The 21163-nt window shown below is 38.3% G+C and overlaps 1 protein-coding gene and 1 long non-coding RNA gene across 13 annotated transcripts; one reads left to right on the forward strand and one right to left on the reverse strand.

The window, feature by feature from the left end:
* Positions 1-8171: 8171 nt before the first annotated feature.
* LOC136262777 (uncharacterized) lies at positions 8172-13967 on the reverse strand. Of its 9 annotated transcripts, none has more exons than XR_010704324.1 (12): positions 13898-13967; positions 13687-13851; positions 10024-10139; positions 9817-9968; positions 9552-9703; positions 9384-9428; positions 9116-9246; positions 9017-9060; positions 8909-8974; positions 8739-8783; positions 8471-8601; positions 8173-8415 (listed from the first exon to the last, which is right to left on the reverse strand). It is a non-coding gene; the product is annotated as an uncharacterized lncRNA (long non-coding RNA). The 9 variants fall into 9 exon arrangements; XR_010704328.1 differs by having other exon boundaries at positions 9817-9882; positions 9929-9968; positions 13687-13946; XR_010704330.1 differs by having other exon boundaries at positions 9552-9601; positions 9660-9703; positions 13687-13946.
* On the forward strand, positions 9845-13382 carry LOC136262776 (uncharacterized). Of its 4 annotated transcripts, none has more exons than XM_066057176.1 (11): positions 9849-10196; positions 10242-10439; positions 10489-10652; positions 10983-11440; positions 11485-11589; positions 11689-11968; positions 12017-12284; positions 12390-12593; positions 12649-12925; positions 12974-13060; positions 13113-13382. In XM_066057176.1, exons 2-11 carry the CDS (start codon positions 10365-10367, stop codon positions 13361-13363), a joined length of 2169 nt encoding a protein of 722 aa, XP_065913248.1. In that variant the 5' UTR covers positions 9849-10196; positions 10242-10364; the 3' UTR covers positions 13364-13382. The 4 variants fall into 4 exon arrangements, with proteins under 4 accessions (XP_065913246.1, XP_065913245.1, XP_065913248.1 ...); XM_066057175.1 differs by having other exon boundaries at positions 9851-10196; positions 12649-13060; positions 13113-13193; positions 13242-13382; XM_066057174.1 differs by having other exon boundaries at positions 9845-10196; positions 11506-11589; positions 12649-13060.
* Positions 13968-21163: the final 7196 nt, after the last annotated feature.

Below are 21163 nucleotides of genomic sequence, written 5' to 3' on the forward strand. Positions count from 1 at the left end.
ACACACCATGTATTAACAGGAACGGAAACAGAGTTTTATTTTTTTTCCATGAACTTCTACACTATACGCAACAAGAAATTATTGAGGCTACTAAGTCTTTCTGTCATCCCTATGTCCATATGAGCATCAACATACTATTGACTGTTGGCAAAGCATGCCTTTGGGTGTGTACCCCCTTTGTCCCTTCCTAGAAAACCCAGTGTACGTTATGTAGATATTATGTTGAAGATTTAACAAATAATTTTTTACTTAAGTTGCCATTTAATAATATAGAATTGTTAAAATTATTATACATGTAGTTTACCTTTCCTCAATGTCGTGTAGTTCTCTTCAATCATTTTCAATCATTATAGTGGTTAATCATGCCATAGAATCATCAAGCTGTTGCTAATAAAAAAGAAAAATTATAGTATGAAGTAACTGAATATATATAAATGGTTAACCTGTGGATAAAAACTGAATACAATAGACATGGTATTACCCCTCTAGCTTACTGGCAACCATACCACACATTATAATCAAACCATGCCATTCACTATACCACAAGCCTGTTGTCTGTTAATTGTGAAATTTATCACCTCCATCCTCCCTCAGTTGGCTTGCTTTAAAGCTGGGTTGCGTGGAAACATATAGTGAAGCAACAAAATTAAGTTGCGACAGGGCAAGTAATCAGTAACAGGGTAATGAGTTGATGACCAGAGCATTTCTTTGACCAGTTTGTGCAGTGACTGCGCATTTAGGGTTAGTATACCTTTTCAAAACTCCTCTTTTTCCATAACTTTATAAATAAATTTGCCACTTGTGTTCTGTTATATTTTCACTACTGATGACCAACATTTTTGAGTAGCGAACAGGTTAAATTTCGGTGCCCATTCCTCCCTAACAAACTATCTAAGAAATAATACTTTAGACTTTTGGTAATAGGAGTCATCAAAAATGAAAGTTATAAGTCCATTGGTTTTCCCCTTGAATTTTCAAAGTGGGTGTTAATATAGTTGGGTTTCTATGCATCAAGTATCAAAGGGTACTCAGATAAAACACCTCCTAATGTGTTGATTTGGTCCATCAGCATTGACAATGTACAGAAATGTTCTGGTTGTAGCCTTTGATGCCCTGCACAGGGGCTAGACACAGCTCTCATCTTTCATAACTCTTGGTACAATTACAAAGTGTTCTGTTATCAAAGTATGATCCATATAGTTTATCAGGGACTAAATAGTGTCATCATACCCTGTTTTTGGTATTTTGTGTGTATGTTTTTTTTTATGTATACATCTTAATTAGACAGTTGTCACTTACTATGTTACATTTTTTTTGCTAGTCTTCAGTGCATTGTACTGCCATTGTAGGCACTGTATTTAATTTGGTTGTGCCTATAAAAAAAATTAACATGATTATGCAATCAAACAATACACTTTGCTCAGACATTTTTTTTTATGGTTTTAGTTTGCTAGTAAAGCTTAATTTTGGAACACACACAAGTATGTATTCACATAACCAGGCACATTTGTATACACGCATACCAACAAAAGCATTTTAAAAAAGGAAGACAGTTTTTAAACACAATTTTCCCACCCAATGAACCACCACTGAAATAGCTACGTGTCCACACTACTCAGAAACTTGAGTATGATTTTGACAAAGGGTTACAAGTCGTGGGACTAAAACAAACCCCAACACCCCTAAGTGAGACATATGGCATTTCAATGATATTTGATGTTTCAGTTGATACCACATAAAACCCATCCTTACAGTGAATGCTGTTACCTTTGATGACACCATGATATCAGGTATATTATGCACAGGTACCCAATATGCAGCTTGATAGTAGTTCCGAGCCAATATAAAAACAGCAATATATAAGTACCAATATAAAAACAGCAATATATAATTACCCAGACCTGGCATCAGATAATTAAGCTTTTGAACATGTGGCTTTTATAGCTATCTAGTTCTCCTGTCTCTTGTGTGTACAGCGCATAGACACACACCTATTGATGCTGCCCACTGAATGTGAATCCAGTGATAGCAGGGTCCTAAGTAAGGACCAGTGACAAGCTTTAAGTTCTACATGAATGACGATGTCATGTCAAATCCCTTGGCGGCGGAACTGTCGACCACACAAACAGTTAAAAACACTTCCCTGTGAGAGAGAATTAGCAGCACAGGTGTTCTGGTCTCTTGGCTGAGCTACAACAGATGCATTACAAAGTTTTGACCATTTGATTCCATCTTGGCAAAGAGCAAATCAGCTATGGCCTTCAAATCATCCCATCACGCCACCATTTCTTGGTCACACACACACACACACACACACACACACACACACACACACACACACACACACACACACACACACACACACACACACACACACACACACACACACACACACACACACACACACACACACACACACACACACACACACACACACACACACACACACACACACACACACACACACACACACACACACACACACACACACACACACACACACACACACACACACACACACACACACACACACACACACACACACACACACACACACAACCACACCTGTGCATTGTTTGGGTGACACATATTGTACAGTGTCTGAAATATCATCGGTGGTGCTACATAAAGATATCAATAGACATTAGTATAGAATTTGTTAGCTCAATGGTTTTGTTGCTGGTATTAGATATTGTGGTAACTTAATTTAGCACTGTTTCTTAAACATTAACATGAAATAATAGAAATTATTACATCCATTATTCCTAAACTCGCAAATTGCTATAGCTAACCCAAGTGAATTAAACAGATATCTACTGTAGCTACATGTACAATACTGCTCACTTGAACCTGCCGGAATTGCACAATTTGCAACATAAAGCGCCCATTTCTTTTCTAATCAGTAATAGTCAAGTTGTGGGGTGTTAAGTCCACCCCATACGCATTGCTATGGTTCTCTGTCACCATTCCTTCAATTACAGCGGCGCGGCTTGCGCCATTTCATACAATAGAGGTGCTATGAACGTATTACGTCATACAATAGATGCGCAGTGGATGTAATGGTCTAGCTTTGTTACAACTTACGCATAAACAGTACAACCAGAGACACCCAAGCATATCTATTCATAGAAAACAATATAAAACAACATTGGTGTAAAACAACATTGCATATTGATGGCAGTAAAGATTAAAGTTGAGTACTTGTAATAAATGTAAAGTGAATCTTTTTTTTTTTTTTTCAATAATGTCACATTAAGCAATGTAATAAAATACAAATATATATTATGTATGTAGTGTTGTATCTGTCATGGCAGATAATTTGCTTTTCCACAAGTCTTGTAAACATCATCTTCTTTTTTATACTGACATAATTTACCATTTACCTGGGATTGTGTCTTGTTTGACAAAACAACATTTATTCGATCTCGATCTATAATTTGTTGAATGAATTTATACAATTCTAGCACATCGGAGGCAGTCAGTTTTGTACTATCCTTTCTTAATGCATCTACCGAAGCCACAAATACATAATGTTCGTGTTTTGTCCAAAATCCGCTTATTGTTTGTTCATTATGCTTTTTCATGAACTTCCAGCCTTCCTTTTTAACGAATTCTTGTTCCATGTGTCTGGGTCTTTTTCTTCTTTTTTCAATCAATTGTGAATCTTTATCTGATTCAACGGTGTCATTTCCATTGCCACAATTTAAACATCTGCAGTTGTCTGTGCATGACAACTGGGCCTTGAGGCAAGGACATCGCGATGAGTAATGGGTAGAATGTGTACAATTAACACGACCCATATCACTAGCATTCCTCCCACGACCACATCTACAAGTGTTAATTTTCGCATTTCCTTTGTCATTAGAAGGTTGTATATCAACGTCATATTCGCTGCTATCATCTCCTAATTTCACTGCTAGACAATAGTGTCCACTTCCTTCATGGTTGTAGGCCAAACATAAAGGCTCCTTGGAAGAAATTGCACCTGCAGGGTTAATGGTAAAATAGGGCCAACTCGGTATTGAAGTAAACACTATTAACTGTAGATGAAGTACATTACTGAGTCCCAATAGCATTGCATCCCCTAGTGCAGTAGTATACATGCCACTTTCTCTGTATTTAGCAGCCTCTTCCTCAAATTGTTCGCTATGCTCTAGAAATGGTAGGTATTCTTGTTGATTGGCGACCCATTCATCTACCATTAAATTTCTGATTAAATTTACATCCAGTTTTCTAGGTGTTATTCCTGTAGAGTGCAATTGCTCTATTAGGCATGTGTTTGAATTTGTCTGAAATATCTGATTAAGGTGAAGGATCACAGACGAGAATAGGCAGTCTCCATTCATAGGAACCTCACAAGTTGTCAACCCGAATGATTGTAATATATTTTTTAATCTGGAATCTCCAAGTTCATCTGGTACTATTCTTTCTTGTCTTGTATGCATAGTCACACACTCGTCATGGAAAGGTATCATCCGTGTAACAGGTGCATGTGAAATGGACATGTTGTTCAATACTTCTTCTGAGTGTAATAGGCTAAGTGCATTGTGCAACACCATATATGCCATATCTTCATTCAGCCATTCACAATTCGGGGTGCTTAAATGTTGATCTACTGACTGCAAAGCATCCCATGTGTTTCCATGTGAGTGTTTTCCTGCATGTGTTACATTGTCAATTGAATACAGCCGTCTGGAAGAAACTCCAATACCAAATTTTGGAACTTCACAAGGGGTTAATGTATCACTCTTTGTGCTAAAATCAGACATCAGATATTGTGCTAAAGTACATGTTTCATTTCCATCACGCCTGCTATTCCACATGTGAAAAAACACTGCTATCAATGCCACAGCTACTTCTACACCTATGCGACTTCCAGAGAATCTTGAATTTAATGATCTATGTAAGTTTTCATTCCTATTTGTACCAAAGTGAGGAGGTATTCCACTTAGACACCCCCTACTGATATGAATTTTTACATTGTTTATTTCTTTTAGCACTGCTGCTGTTAATACAGGATTTGAATCATGGTCGCATATATCACTCCACTTATTCAAATACATCTGCAAGTTTTTGATCAATTTGTCAGGAGGTGGTGTTGGCATTTTTCTGATTACACCATTATCACCACATGATCTGAATACCAAGCGAAAATCTTGCAAGGCTTGATAAAAATAAGGATGTTTCTTAGATATTGCTGTTGATATCCTTTTAACAGCATGAAAGAGGTCCAGCTTGACGATAACACAGCTACCAAGACTTCCACTTAACATGTTTTTCCACATGCAGCAGTTATCTATCACGATCATTTTAATATCGTTTCTACATTTTACATTCTCAATGCCATCACGAATTGCAGAATATGCAGTCCCCATTGTCAGCTGCCAGTATAACACTTTGCCATGCTCATTTTGCATTATGAAAAGTGAGTCATATTGTGGAACCCATTTTCCATTGCGATATATTCCTATGTGCGAAACCAGTTTGAACGTGTGATCACAACTTAACTTTTCACCTCGAATCTCAGACATTTGGACATTTAAAAAGTCCTTAATTTCATTGTAGGTTATAACAAATGAATTTATAATGAGATCATTGCTCATTGGTGCCACGAGAGCATCATTAAATTCTGAAGATTTGATTGAACGTTGGCCTTGAGAAAGCTTACTTGAAATCTTTCTAATCCAAGAAGTCTGCAAAGACCACGATAGGAGCTTTGATATATCTGCAAATGAAATACCCAGTGTACAATGATGGAAAATTTCATACTGTAGTTCACGGGTAACACCAGATCTGTGTAGAAGAAAGAATGGTATTGTACTTCTTTTTTTAAATTTAAGAAGGAAACGAGGGTCATTTGTTGCTATTAAATGGCCATTGGGGCATCTATAGATTTTACATACCAACAACACAAAGCCATCAGTACCATATAGACGTCTCGGGTTGTACCTCTGTTGTGAACCATCCTGCCATGTTAGAAACTTCATAACCTGGTAACAGTCAGTTTCACTGCAAGGCACTGAATCTTTATAATCAATGTAAATATCTGGAAACTGTAAAATGGGATCCCAAATAATCACTCCAGGTAAGTCACAGTCAAGGAATACATCTGCATCCTGTCAATATATTAAATATATAAATAAAATATCATCACATGTTTTATACACAAGTCTTTACCTTACTCTCAGGAGAGTTAATATCATCAGATGTCGACATTGAGTTGCTGTTAGCACTGCTATATATTTCCAATAAAGCATCAGAAAATTGACTTGGACTTATTATATATGGTCTCACAGTATTTTTGTCATGGCATGCTATAATCAACTGAATATACGTGGTCCACTCAGTCTTGAAATACACTCCTGTTACAAGTTTAGCGTGGCTGGCCAGAATAAGCAAAAAGATCAAACTATTCATAGTGATTATTTGTAGAATACGTAGTTTATAATGTTATACCCTGAATTGATCTGTTTATATAGAAAAAAAAGCTACTGATGATGTCAACATGACCAAAAGCATCACTATAACGTGTAAATTACAGTTCCATTCACAGAGTATATTTTTTAATTGGGGAGAAGGTGATTAAAAATATATGTATATGACATCACAAATTGTAATAATTGGATTAACTCTGGTGATGTAAGGAATATTTATTACCAGGCCTGCAAAAACCGGCCATGTGGGCACAAACTACACCTCGTCACAAAATAAAACATATCTCAGTGCTGGATGAGAATATTTTCATTCTTTAACTAGCATTACATGGCCAGTTAAATTCACAGTAAGCAATGAAATTTGCACTGCTGCTATAGCCAACTGACAGAAGAAAGTATGAGTCATCAAAGATATAGAAAGTGGCAAATTTATTATGCCCACGTGTCCTGTTTTTGCAGGCACGGTCACATTTTATTGTTGAGAAATGTATTAATTTTGACCAGTATTAGTTCCAGTATTCGACAAATTTCATTTTTGGTCCCAGTTCTAGTTCCAGTTTTGAATTAATCAAAAGTATAGTCCCAGTTCTAGAACTGGAATTGGAATAATCATTGCCAACAGTGTAATTATTTTAGTTCCAGTACTGTTCTATCAATCTATTGTATAAATACTCAGAGTTTAGTAATGGCTTATATCTCTATATATAGCCACAAGGCATGAGCAATGTGGAGCCTTTAGTCAATTATAGTTTATATGCATTAAGACTGTTGAATCAAGGTGTCATTATGTCAAGTGCATGTTCAGCCAGGTTGTATATTTAGTCTCTTGATCACTTGGATGCTTCACCTAAGCCATCATGCTGCTTCAAATTATATTCTCAGTGGCATTCCTGGATGCATAATAATGATGATAATAATATTGTTGTCATTGTACATTAATATGGAATTAAAGTCATATAAAACGTACACAATGTGACAGACACAGATTTGATAGTTGAAATTGTCTATGTACATATTGTGATCAATCTGCAGCTGCTTTGGTAAAGGGTCATCAAATAAATTTAAAGCTGCAAAGACTTCACGTAAGAGAAATATGTGGCACATACAGAAATGGCTTAAATGATGCGTGGAGACTTGACTAAACAAAGCCAATATTTGATATAACAAAGACTGTTTGAAGTAGTGTGGCTTACCTGGCTTCCTAAATTGGATAAGCATGTAAGTTGAGAATTACATAACATTGCTTTGAAAACCACTGGTTATATTATTAGGAACACCCACACATGGTAAAATTAATGTCGTGACATAGTAGATGTATGTGTGGCACACCTGATTAATTTATGGGTTGTGGGATGTTTCTGTTGGCAGAAGGAATGGTTACATATCATAACACAATATTTGTTAAATTCAATGTACCATTACAAGTTGTTTTGCTGATCACATGTTTTTTTCGATCACTCGCAGTAATATAGAACCACCAACCATACATAAACTTATAAAAAGTATGAACATTAATATGTAATTTCTCCTAAATTTGAGGTATTGATGTGACCACAATATACGCCCACTTATTTTTAAAATGTACCCAAAATAATATCTGTTGACTCAATAACATTTCTCACCTAATGCTAAGTTAGATTTAACATTTCTCAATAAATTGTCATCCACATGCTCTCTATACAAACGTTTGATATTGCACTGAAAGTTGTACATACGCACGCATGCACACACACAATGGACGCCCAAATGAACTCAACATCATTAAGTGACATATGAAACTAAATCCATGACAAGCATACTGATAAATCAAAAAAAATTGACACGACTGAATAGTATAGTACCAGCTAGCTACCATGGGTCTGCTACCAAATGAATAACTACAATCAAGAATAAGTCCTGTAAAGTGGTCCACTGGTTGGATGACAATCAACACTAACAAACACTCCTGTCGATGGCTGGTCTGCAGTTAGTGGGACAATTTCTAGTGAGAGAGAACGACTTTTAGTGGACACGCACGACCACATCCGGTCAGATACCTTAGCACAGAATTGTTCCTCTTGTGAATTGGTCCACTCGTTGGATTACAGCTAGTCTTGTCGACGACTCAATGTGAGGCAAGTGTAGCTGATACCTGACCGGGTTTCCACATGTCCAAACCATTGTGTGCCTGTATTGGTCATCAATATTAAAAGGACCATTATTAGCACCACATTGTACTATACATTGGACATGGAATTCATGTTCAGTGATGTTATACACACATTAATCAACACTTCCAAAAAAAAAATGCTGTCAGTGCCATACCTTTGTCCACATTGTTCTGGGGGTCTGCTGTTAGTGTGACAATTTCTAGTGACAGACAACTACTTAATTCCACACACACACACACACACACTACACACACACACACACACACACACACATACATACATGCACACAAACAAACACACACACCATTACATCTAGTCTGATACCTTAGCACAGATGTGCTCCTCAGTGAAGTGATCCACTGACTGGATGACAGCTAGTCTCATCGATAACTAAAAATGATATGTGTTATGTGCACATTAATCAACACTTACAAACACTCCTGTCGATGGCTGGTCTGCAGTTAGTGGGACAATTTCTAGTGAGAGAGAACGACTTTTAGTGGACACGCACGACCACATCCGGTCAGATACCTTAGCACAGAATTGTTCCTCTTGTGAATTGGTCCACTCGTTGGATTACAGCTAGTCTTGTCGACGACTCAATGTGAGGCAAGTGTAGCTGATACCTGACCGGGTTTCCACATGTCCAAACCATTGTGTGTCTGTATTGGTCATCAATATTAAAAGGACCATTATTAGCACCACATTGTACTATACATTGGACATGGAATTCATGTTCAGTGATGTTATACACACATTAATCAACACTTCCAAAAAAAAAATGCTGTCAGTGCCATACCTTTGTCCACATTGTTCTGGGGGTCTGCTGTTAGTGTGACAATTTCTAGTGACAGACAACTACTTAATTCCACACACACACACACACACACACTACACACACACACACACACACACATACATACATGCACACAAACAAACACACACACCATTACATCTAGTCTGATACCTTAGCACAGATGTGCTCCTCAGTGAAGTGATCCACTGACTGGATGACAGCTAGTCTCATCGATAACTAAAAATGATATGTGTTATGTGCACATTAATCAACACTTACAAACACTCCTGTCGATGGCTGGTCTGCAGTTAGTGGGACAATTTCTAGTGACAGACAACTACTTAATTTCACACACACACACACACACACACTACACACACACACACACATACATGCACACAAACAAACACACACACCATTACATCTAGTCTGATACCTTAGCACAGATGTGCTCCTCAGTGAAGTGATCCACTGACTGGATGACAGCTAGTCTCATCGATAACTAAAAATGATATGTGTTATGTGCACATTAATCAACACTTACAAACACTCCTGTTGATGGCTGGTCTGCAGTTAGTGGGACAATTTCTAGTGAGAGAGAACGACTTTTAGTCGACATGCACGACCACATCCGGTCAGCTACCTTAGCACAGAATTGTTCCTCTGTGAAGTGGTCCACTCGTTGGATTACAGCTAGTCTTGTCGACGACTCAATGTGAGGCAAGTGTAGGGTTTCCACATGTCCAAACCATTGTATGCCTGGATTGGTCATCAATATTAACAGGACAATTATTAGCACCACATTGTACTATACAGGTGACAATGAATTCATGCTCAGTGATGTTATACATATAATTATAGGGCCTCATTAAATCCACTGGATGGATGTGGTATAAATAGGGCTATGTGAAGCATTTGTAGTCACTATATCTGGTGTGATAAACAGTGTACAGTGGAACTGAAGAATAAGGGAAAGGCCAGGAGATGGAGCCAAGCACTAGCAGTGTTGAAAATGAACAAACTCACAACAGCTCAACCGAAGCAGGTGTTGAAAAACAGGTTAAGCTATAACAGATGGTGGTAGTCATTTAATGTTTTCTGTCAATAGTTGTTCAAGGTAGATGATGAGACTGTGACATTTGGGACTGTCAATAGCAAGGGAGACTACAAGCCCAAATCTAACTTCACCATAAAGCTCGAGGTGTTTGTAGAAGCTGGCGCACATACCGGTTACTTTGTGACACTGAAGAGAAAATTAGATGGCAGGGAGAGGTAATTCTAACCAGGTTCCATGGTTACAATACTGTATTTACAGAGCTAGTGTTTTCTTTGAAAGGTTACCCTTAGGCTTAGCATCCACTAAGGGTTTACATTTACCAAGGCAAATGCTAATGGACCCTGTTTATTTAAATTTTTGTTTTTATTTATATTATTATTACTGTTATTACTAGGCTCACAGCACATACAACCAAGCACAACCACCATTGAAGCACTAGGCCTTGTAGTTTCCTCAAACATTATTTATTTATGACGAAATCGCGACCGCATTTCTTGTTATTCTTAGTACTTGGTTGTATAATTATATAAATTTTTTGTTGACAGGTTATGCTACTACACCACGGAGAGTCTGCTGTACAAGCAACGTTTCATTCAAGAACTAAGGACAACCTTCAAAAGTGGTGGCCTGGCATGTGCACTATCTGAGAGGGAACTAACTGAATTCCACACTTACCTAGAAAAATCATTTCCTTTTAGTGACCAAAACAGGGTCAAAGAAGGGCTGACATGTGTAGGGAAACAACCTGCCAGCGATGGGAATACTATATGGGTTCTCAGTCCTGAGGTGCACATAGACAGTTCAGGCGTGCAGGTTCCACTATGTGAGTCAAAGTATGCTTGGCAGCCAATCGGGGGACCAAACATTGAATTGGCTCCGGGAAGGGCTGCAAATTTGTCCCTAACACTGAAGAGTGATATCACTATGCCACTGGAGTCAAGTGTGGCTCTCAACCAACTGTTGGAGTCCATGAAGGGAGTTTTTAAGCACAACTTTGTTGCAGGTAGGCATGATAATGAGTATGGCACTATTAATTTGTCACCCAAGGGGTGTTCTCCATTGCGGCAGGCATAATGGCAATGCATTATGACACTGTATTGGAACTGAACGGCTCCTGCCTCATCCCCTTTTTGTTTGGAGAGACGGAGACCGGTATGCATTGTGTTTGATCATTTGCTGTTGCCATTTGTGGATGTCCGTACTTGTAAATTTGAGTGTTACGTGAACTCGTGTATGACTGTATGTGCACAGGAAAGTCCACGGCTATACAATGTGCCCTGTCCATATTTGGACAAAAGGAAGTAAGCCACCTGATGAAGACAAAGGGCACATCAGACAGCCTCTGTCTGGAGAGGATACAAAAATCCAGTCTGCCATTTGCTCTTGATGACCCAAAAAGAATGGAAGATATTGGGGACATGTTGATACAATTGTGCAATGGTAAACTGACCGGGAACCTACGTACAGGTCTACACAGGCCACGTTCCATTCCACTTTTGTGCTGCAATTTTAATGTCTCCAGCATAAGGAGGTTTGTAAACTTCCAAATAGGCTGTATCTATGCTTACGTATGACATAGGTACAGTTCCAGAGCACTACTGGTCCCATTTGAGAAACCAGCCGTGGGGCCTGTTAACGATCAAGAGACAAGGGCATTCAACGACATGGCTGCCAAATGTAAAACCGTGTCATCGGCAGTGGGTTGGGCAATAAGCCTTGAAAACAAACTTAAAGAGGAAAAGGCATATCTCCAGGGGGACCTCTTCAATAGGACAATTCAGAGGCTGCCAGGAGTGGACCCCAGGCTTGTGACAGGATATACAGTCTGTTTATACTTTGCAGAAAAGGTAGGGTTATGGCCTGTAAATGTACCAACTGAACGTGAGTGTTGGGAAATTGAATTAATTAGCAAATGTACGCACTGACTCACCCTTGTTGCTTTCACTACGCAGTTGGCTGATGAGAGCAGATTTGGTTACCTAAAAGAAGAACTTGAACAATTCATAGAAGAAAGGGTACTACCCATACTAAACCCATCCCCTCTTAAGGAGCCGACACAGGACAGGGGTGATGCCAGTGAGGAAATAGTGCGAAACACGGTAGAGGAGGCCATAGAGTGGGCCATCGAAAAAAAAGCCAATGCTGGGATGCACGTGGTAAGCACACTGGCCCTTTGATTAAGCGTGTGGCTACATATTATTCCCCGTGTAGGTGCTGCAGAGCCTCAGAACGGGGATAACGTTTCAGGGGAGGAAGGCAATTGCCGTCTGCCTGGATGATATGTCGGGTATATTGACCAGCAGCCCAGCAGATATCAGGGAAGCAGTGAGGAATAGCAAGAGTGGAGGCACACATGTAGCACGGGACTTTGTGCCTAAACAAAGCACAAGGTGCTTGATTAAAAGAGGCCTAAACTCCCGTTCACGGAAAAGCACAGTAATATGGGAGGACGTGTTGCCGGAAAGCCTTTCACTGGCAGCCAATGATGGTTTGTGTACGACTGTTTTGGTGGACTGTTGCATGTTTCTCAACACAGCTACAATTGTGGAGGTCCCGAGAAGACCCACTACCCCTCCCGCTACACAGTATGGTAATGGATCTGTACTGACAATGGGCAGTAATGGTAAGCGCTGGATAGGTCACTGGAGGTATATAATTACCACAAACTATCACAGGAGGGGTCAGTGCATTGAAAACGGGAGGGACCAGTGCATTCACACAACCAAGCAATCCTATCTATGAAGATGTCCAACAGGGTGTGTGCCAAGCCTGCATAAAATCGTTAAATGGTATGATTGTTGCAGGTGACAGTAGTGAGAGCGAGGGCGACGATGAAGGGAAACAACGGCCAAACACCAGGAGCAACTGTGCAGTGCCATCCAAAAAATGGAAGAAACACCTTGACCCGAACAATCCTTTGGATTAAGGGACACACGTAATAATAATCCGACATTTTGTATAATGTAAATATTACTTTCAAATAATAGTTTCAAACACAATACAATATTTAATGGGGGTTCTGCTGCGGATGGTGTATATTGCTCATATCAACAATACACATGATATACCCATTAGGGGATGAGCAAACGGATTCTGCTTACACATGTATAGTACACAGCAAGACTTCCAATTTCACTTAACGTCTCCAGAGCTCAACAACTATTTCTATTTAAAGCGAATTTATGATTATTCCCCACCATAAATCACCCAGGCGTGATGGGGTCAAGTACCACCTTAATTACTACAGACCTGATAAGGCATAGTGTTGAGGTCCACTTCTAGTCTCGTCCTCCTGTCTTCGCAATCGGCAACCAATACAATTCCCTGTGAGGGTGGCGCTTAGCTTATCCATTATAAGCGCCCTTTAGGCACAGAGCTCGGCATTTAGATCCCTTCTAATAGATTTTATACCACCTAGGATGATGGGTCTGTAGACGAGACACCTATGAGAGTAGTTCACCTCTCGTTTCACAGGGTAGAGTGCGCCGTTTACTACCAGGAGCTTATAAGCGCCGAAGGCTAATTTGAGCCTTAGGCGCTTATAAGCTCCTGTTACTATACTCATGCAATTTACAAATTACATATGCTGTGTAGCTACAAATAGATTGTACATTACACAATACAACAATAAAATGAAACAAAATGGAAAAGAAATATAACTGACTGGAAAAAAATGTACCACTCAAAATGGTACTATAGGTACGAGGTAGCTACAGCTGGTTCACTCAATCCCCTTATGACTACATATCAACATGAAAATGCAGCCAGCTATTAGAGCTGATCAACTGAGTAGTCTCATCATCAGGCGTCATTGAATGGGAGTAGCTACAGAGTAATGATGTCTCAGACGAACACTATGCATTAGGATGATATCAAGTCATATGCTAGAAAAAAATAAAAGCAAAACCTGTCAATTCAATGCACATAATGACAATGTGTTCAAAAAATGGTATACATTCGTCAACAATTTTATCACACTGAATAGCTAAAAATAATTTTTTTTCTGAAGTTTACTAATCTTATGTATACAACTTGCACGAGGTCTCCACATTGTGTAAATAGCAAATAGTAATAAAAATGATAATTAGAAAGTATGTACTGTCGGCAGTGTAGAACATGAGAGACCATGAGAGACTATGAGAGACCATCAGAGACTATGAGAGACCATCAGAGACTATGAGAGACTATCAGAGACCATCAGAGACTATGAGAGACCATGAGAGACCATGAGAGACTATGAGAGACTATGAGAGACCATCAGAGACTACTAGAGACAAGAAGACACTACTACTACTACATTAACTACTACTATTAATATTTCTCTTTTATTTGAAATATATTTTCTCTTTTATTTGAAATATATTTCATATTTCTCTTATAATTGGTGCGTACAACACCAAGACAGCACCAAGACACCAAGACAGCACCTGGATTGGTGCTGGATTTGTCATTGCTAAGGTATCTTTCACAGCTGTATATGTTCTTCATAATTTTGAGCTACGGTGTGTATCTGTTACCATGACTACATGTTCTTTATATGTGACCCAGTCTGAGGAAACCGGTCTTATCGCCCATGTCAGCAGATTCGATTTTTCACCCAGGACACACAGCTACATGAATAAACTATCTAATTCCACACTTAAAATCAGCTAGACTTGAGTGGTCTGGTTTTGGTGGCTACTTTTCCCGAGCCCAGTGGCGATCCGTACGTGTGGTGTGGGACCTTAATGGAGCTCTGGTAAGCCTGGGAATGACTGTATGTGTCTGTACAGCTCTGTGGAGTTGAATAAGTACCTCTCGGTACCTCTGCTGTAAATTTCCTTTCATTTTAACCAGTTTTGAGACTTCAATGGCTCAAAACGTGGCCAAATTCATCCCTCGGCCTTCCTTTTCAAGTTTTGAACACCATCTCGCCTCCCACCCAATTTGCAGCTCGCCTGATACAGTCAACCTCGGTTTAAAAACTATCTAAAATGGCGGGAAACTTAGTTGTTGGCTACTTGTACAGTGGATGCTCTGGAAGGTAAGGAATTGGTGTAAAAAGTGGGAAAATTTGGTACACATAGCTTCAACCACTGGCGAGCTACAACACACTAAATACTTAAAACCGGCATTTCTCGATACTTTTAAATAGGCGTGATACTGAAGCCCGGTTTTGTCAGACAGGGTCACACATGTACAAAGGAAATCTTTACGTTTATTGAGTAGTAGATTCCAAGAAATGTTTTTTACTGGTTCATCTATCTACCTACCGTATATCCATATCAACGGGACATTGGATACAGTGGAAATTGAAAACTGAAACCGAAAAACTGAAACTGGTCAAAACTTCATATTAACAGGTACCTCTTAACAAAGACCACCTCTGTAATAAGACCACCTTTATAATAAGACCACCTCTGTAATAAGACCACCTTTATAATAAGACCACCCCTGCAGCTGTCATTTCAACTTTTAAGTACTGTCTGATTGATTGATACTTTATTACATTATGAGTACACCTTAGCTATATTTTTGGACCTACTTGACATAACTACTATGAGGTGGTCTTATTTTAGAGGCGGTCTTATTATAGAGGTGGTCTTATTATAGAGGTGGTCTTTGTTAAGAGGTAGCTGTTAATATGAAGTTTTGACCAATTTTAGTTTTTCAGTTTCAGTTTTCAATTTCCACTGTTTCCAATGTCCCCATATCAGCTACTGTATCTATAATATGTTTATTTGTTTGTCTTCCTCACACAAATGCATGTACACACACAACACACATATACAAACATACGCACACACAAATGCACATGTGAACAGCAGACACAACACAACAGCAACAACACACTCACATTTGCAACCAAATATTTGAAAAGATCTCTTCCACACATATTAAGTGTATCAACTGTGACAATTCATAATTTTAAGCTATATAAATTATTTGAATGGTAGCTATATGGTTAGCAACTACATAATATATAATAATATTAATGGGTGGAGAAGATTTCAGATTTCTATTTAGCTAAATGCTGCTAGTTTTGACCCATCTGCTTTATTATATACGTAGGTGTATGTGGAGGACACATTTACTCAAATCCGGTCACAATTATACCTACTGTACACATCCTTTAAAATCAACATCCTTAGTATAGACACAGCTAAGCATATGAGATCTTCTTCAGATGAATGAACTGTTTACATCATCCAGCTGTAATCAATATGGACCATAGAAACAGGAAATATAAAATGGGACAAAAAATAATGTATATTTCTTATGACTGAAAAACTTCATTAATGTGCATTAATTATGTCAGTTAAACGTAGCTATACAATTGAAGCTATAAACATACTAAATGATAAGTATGATAAAGATGACAAAAAGATAAAGATGATAAATATGACAAAGACGATAAGGATGATAAAGATGACAAAAAAGATAAAGATAAGGATGATAAAGATGACAAGGATGATAAAGACGATAAGGATGATAAAGATGACAAGGATGATAAAGATGACAAGGATGATAAAGACGATAAGGATGATAAAGATGACAAGGATGATAAAGATGATACAGTGGCTATGGGGGACTCACATTTCATGGTCCCGTTGGTTTCTGGTGATAAACTGTGCTAGGATACTCAGGACTAGTGTTCAATTTGATCTACAATCACAACTACATCATCAATGCTCTCTTTGTAGACAGCAATGGTGATGAAAAAAAGTTGCGACCTGGATTGGAAAATTAGCTGTTATCCCACAAAATTTTAATAAGTCTGAAGCAGTTATATTTTACTCTGTCAACTAAGAAGATATATTAGTCAATCAGGGACATTTTACTGCTGCTGTAGTTGACAAAGTGACATTTGATGAAATGGGCAATGTTAAATTTACTTGAGGTGCTACTAAGCAGACCAGTAACTCTATAATCCGTGTTGAATATGCCAAACCGTTTGCTACTTTTGATGTCAGCTTCTATGGCAACCATATTGATGTAGACTGGAACATGAAACATGACACTGTACCTCAAATGCACGGACTGGTTGGTATGCTACATTAATTAATAAGTTGTGTTTGTCATCATTCTATTATATTTTCAGGTCAGTTTATGGTTAAAGGAATGTCAGTTGATCCAGTAAAGAAGATACTAACTTATCCTGACAGTCATGACCCAATAGCAGTGGAACTAGACAATGTGATGACTGGCAAGACATGTTGGAAAGCCATGAATCCTGGTCATCAGGGAGAAGGGCTTATTGAGGGTGATGTTCTAGACTACATGGTGTCCAGCCTGCTTAGACGACTTCAGTCTAAAGAACTTTTGAACAATGTCTTGCATGGCTAAATGAAACAGTTACATTGCACATACAAACAAATTAATGGTATGATGTATATTCATTGTTGCAGTGCACACAATATTGATTTGATTAGTTGTTTTATAACAAATTGACAATTTAAACCACATACTATACATACAACAAGTGTTGCACTACGTATCTGAATTGCATTGACTATATTATATTAAGCACTGATTTTCTTATGAAACACTATTATGATGCCATGCATTTAATATTTAGACAGACAAAATTATGGTTGTTTGTTTTAGTCAAATACTCTATTTTGGCATGGTGTGTACATAGAAGATAATACCGGGTAAAGAGGAACTTTGCTCTCTCCATCAATTTCGATTCTTCCTTGCCACCACATCAAAAGAGACTACACCCGTAGCTTCACTTAATACATTTTACATGTAGAAACCATACATAATATGTATTATGTACAAGAAGCCATTGTATCAATGTTTTGTGACACCCAGCTGTAGTTTCATACTCTTCCCAATGCCTGTTTTTCTATTGTGTATTTTAGAAGCATTAGCTACAATGGAACCTTTGTACTTTATAATGGACACTATTTGCCAACTGGTTTTTTGACAAAAATGTACTATTATAAGGAGATTGTCCGTTTCAGAGGTGAATACATTGGTAATTGCTTATCAACTTCAGAAGTTGTCTGTTATAGAGAGAGTAAAAGCATATACGTAGTGTCCTTTATATGGGGTCTTTAAGAGAGGTTCCATTATGCATGGCAAATGTTTACGCAGGCATAGCTTGAAAATTATGACCTCAGATTCATATTTCACTATAGAGTTTTAGTTCCTGAAATGATAAATCCCTCTATACATCCACAGGCTTTAGCACTTACAGAAAGATGTTTAATTTACTTTGAAATTCTGACTGTCTTCATCTTTCAGTGTTACATCAAATATACAGTAGAGTGATACCCATGCTATCCATGGTGGAATCCATTGGAAGAGGTCTTGGTCTGAGAATCCAATCAGATTCACTTAAAGATAACAATATACCGTAGTCCAGGCTATACCTCAGATGACCTTGTTTTAGAGTATAATCTGTATAAACTGTAAAATATTTTTTACATTTTTTCTAGATCAATTTTTTGCATTGATTCCAAATCTAGTGAGTGCCAGATATGAAATATTAAGCATTTTGAGAAAATGTAATGTGGTACTCAAAAATCTATGCAATTATACGTAGATGCATCGGTGTTTTAAACAATTTTATGTTTGTAAAGGTAATGCAGAAGCCATTACATCACAAATAAAAATACAAAAATTCAGAAAAGTGAGGTATCCCATGGTTTGCATGCTCACCTATCTGCATCACTAAATGAGGTCACAGACCCATGTCTCAGATTTGTAACCACACTATAATGGCAAGGAACAAGGGACATCATTAAACAGCATGCGTGCAGACATCTTGAAAAGGAAAATTGCTGGCCAACACCACATACCACCCAAGCTGAGCAGCCTGCCACTTACTATAGCTGCATTCTAACTCAACCACCAATGTGCCCATTTTCAAACAGCATTGTGGAAGGCTGAAGGCATGTCTTCACCCCCAGATTTGGACCACGCTAATTATGGAATGTCCCACTGCAGCACCTTGGATCATGTGGTATGCCATAATAACATCAGCTTCTTTATGAGTTATTGGTGTTTTTCATTCATCTATGCCAACTGTGGTTCAGGACCAGTTACGACAACATGCTTTCCATGTGGGATCTGAACGAAACACAATCAATCAACAATCATTTGAATTGCTTACTTTCTTGTTGGCACTCACATTCAACACCATGGTTTGCTTGGCTAGAGGTGACTCTAGTTTCTGTTAACTTGTAATCCTTCCTGTCGTGTTGTCCGACACCCTGACTTTGCATTCATGTTGTTGTATCTGTCAAAAACCACATGTAAAATTGTTGTGGTTTCTATTCTTTCCATGATACTGGTCACTGCTGCATTGATGAAGGCAGACAATTTTGCTGGTGAAGCTGGCCAAGGAACAGTCTGAAGCAAAACACAGGATTACTATCTTGAGAAGTTTCCTGTTCCACATTACACACATCACTTGCAGCTTGGTCTTTAACACAGGCTTGCTAGTCTTTCTCATTTTTGCTACTATCATCAAAGAGAGCTGTTGGTTGTGGAGCAAATTCATGAAAGAATAAAATCTCTATAGAAACAGTCTCTCTTGACAACACCACAATTCCAATGACACATGTATAAATGTATTCAATAAAGAATCAATATTCACAATGTGCATGTACAATATTATGCAGGCATATTATGCATAGCTACAGGAATGCATGCATGCACAAACAGGCATTGATGATGTCATTAATTACCTTATAAGGGAAATTGAAACTGATTCTTCATTATGAGCTAGTAAGTCCTAGTCTATCTATTTATAGCTTTAAATACTACTGTGAAAGGGTTAATGTGGAAGGCTTGCTCTATCATCCTTAAATCATTAAGATGGTTATTAGTTTTTTCGTTTTCTTTCTTTTTACAAATTTATTTATCTTAATAGACCTATTATTAAATGAAAGTAATTGTTAGCCTCTGTGATACAGGCACCCCGAAACAAAATTATTGTAAGCATTACCATCCTTGTCATTAGATTATTATACCCAATGCCATCATTTTAATCACCAAAATAATTATGATAAATATATAAGCCACAGCCAAATGCAAACTGGCTAATAATATCTGCTCTTGACCTCCTAATTTAAGCATCAGGCCCTCACACAAAATAATGCCAAAATCATTGTAATCATACAAACATGCTTTCAACGAGTATCTCTGAATTGTAACATAAACAAAATAACTCCGAATTGTATTCTGCTGTTATTCTTAGTTGGGTGCACTTCTTCTCTTAGTCTATGCATGTATATGTATATAGCACACCAACGTTGAAACCGGGTCGGGTCATCCGGGTCACATTTTCTCCGGGTCATCCGGGTCTGACCCGGTTTACAATTTATCCGGGTCTGACCCGGATTGGATCACGTGAGAAACGAAATTGTTCGTTTGACGACGTGGAACTTATAAACGCTATCGCGTAGCTATTTCGTGAGCCACGCCCACTAATCGCATTACCAACATATGCTCAGCCACGCCTATTTGTTAGTAAGTGCAGTATGTAGCACGAAACTGAGGGTATCCAGGGGCGGATCCAGGAGCTGGCTAGGGGAGGGGCACAAACAGGGTAAGTTGTAGGTGGTTGCATGCATGGGAAGAACCATATTCTCTATAGTTTAGTGCTGCTTTTTTAAGCAGCAAATAATCACCTCTTAGTGGTGTCTCACTGTTGATATTTGCCATTTTGGCCTTTTCAGATGGTTGTGAAGTCTTAAAAGGCTCTGAATGGCTTAAATAACAGCAACACGAT

Source organism: Dysidea avara, chromosome 8 (assembly GCF_963678975.1).
Source record: "Dysidea avara chromosome 8, odDysAvar1.4, whole genome shotgun sequence".
Taxonomy (NCBI): domain Eukaryota; kingdom Metazoa; phylum Porifera; class Demospongiae; order Dictyoceratida; family Dysideidae; genus Dysidea; species Dysidea avara.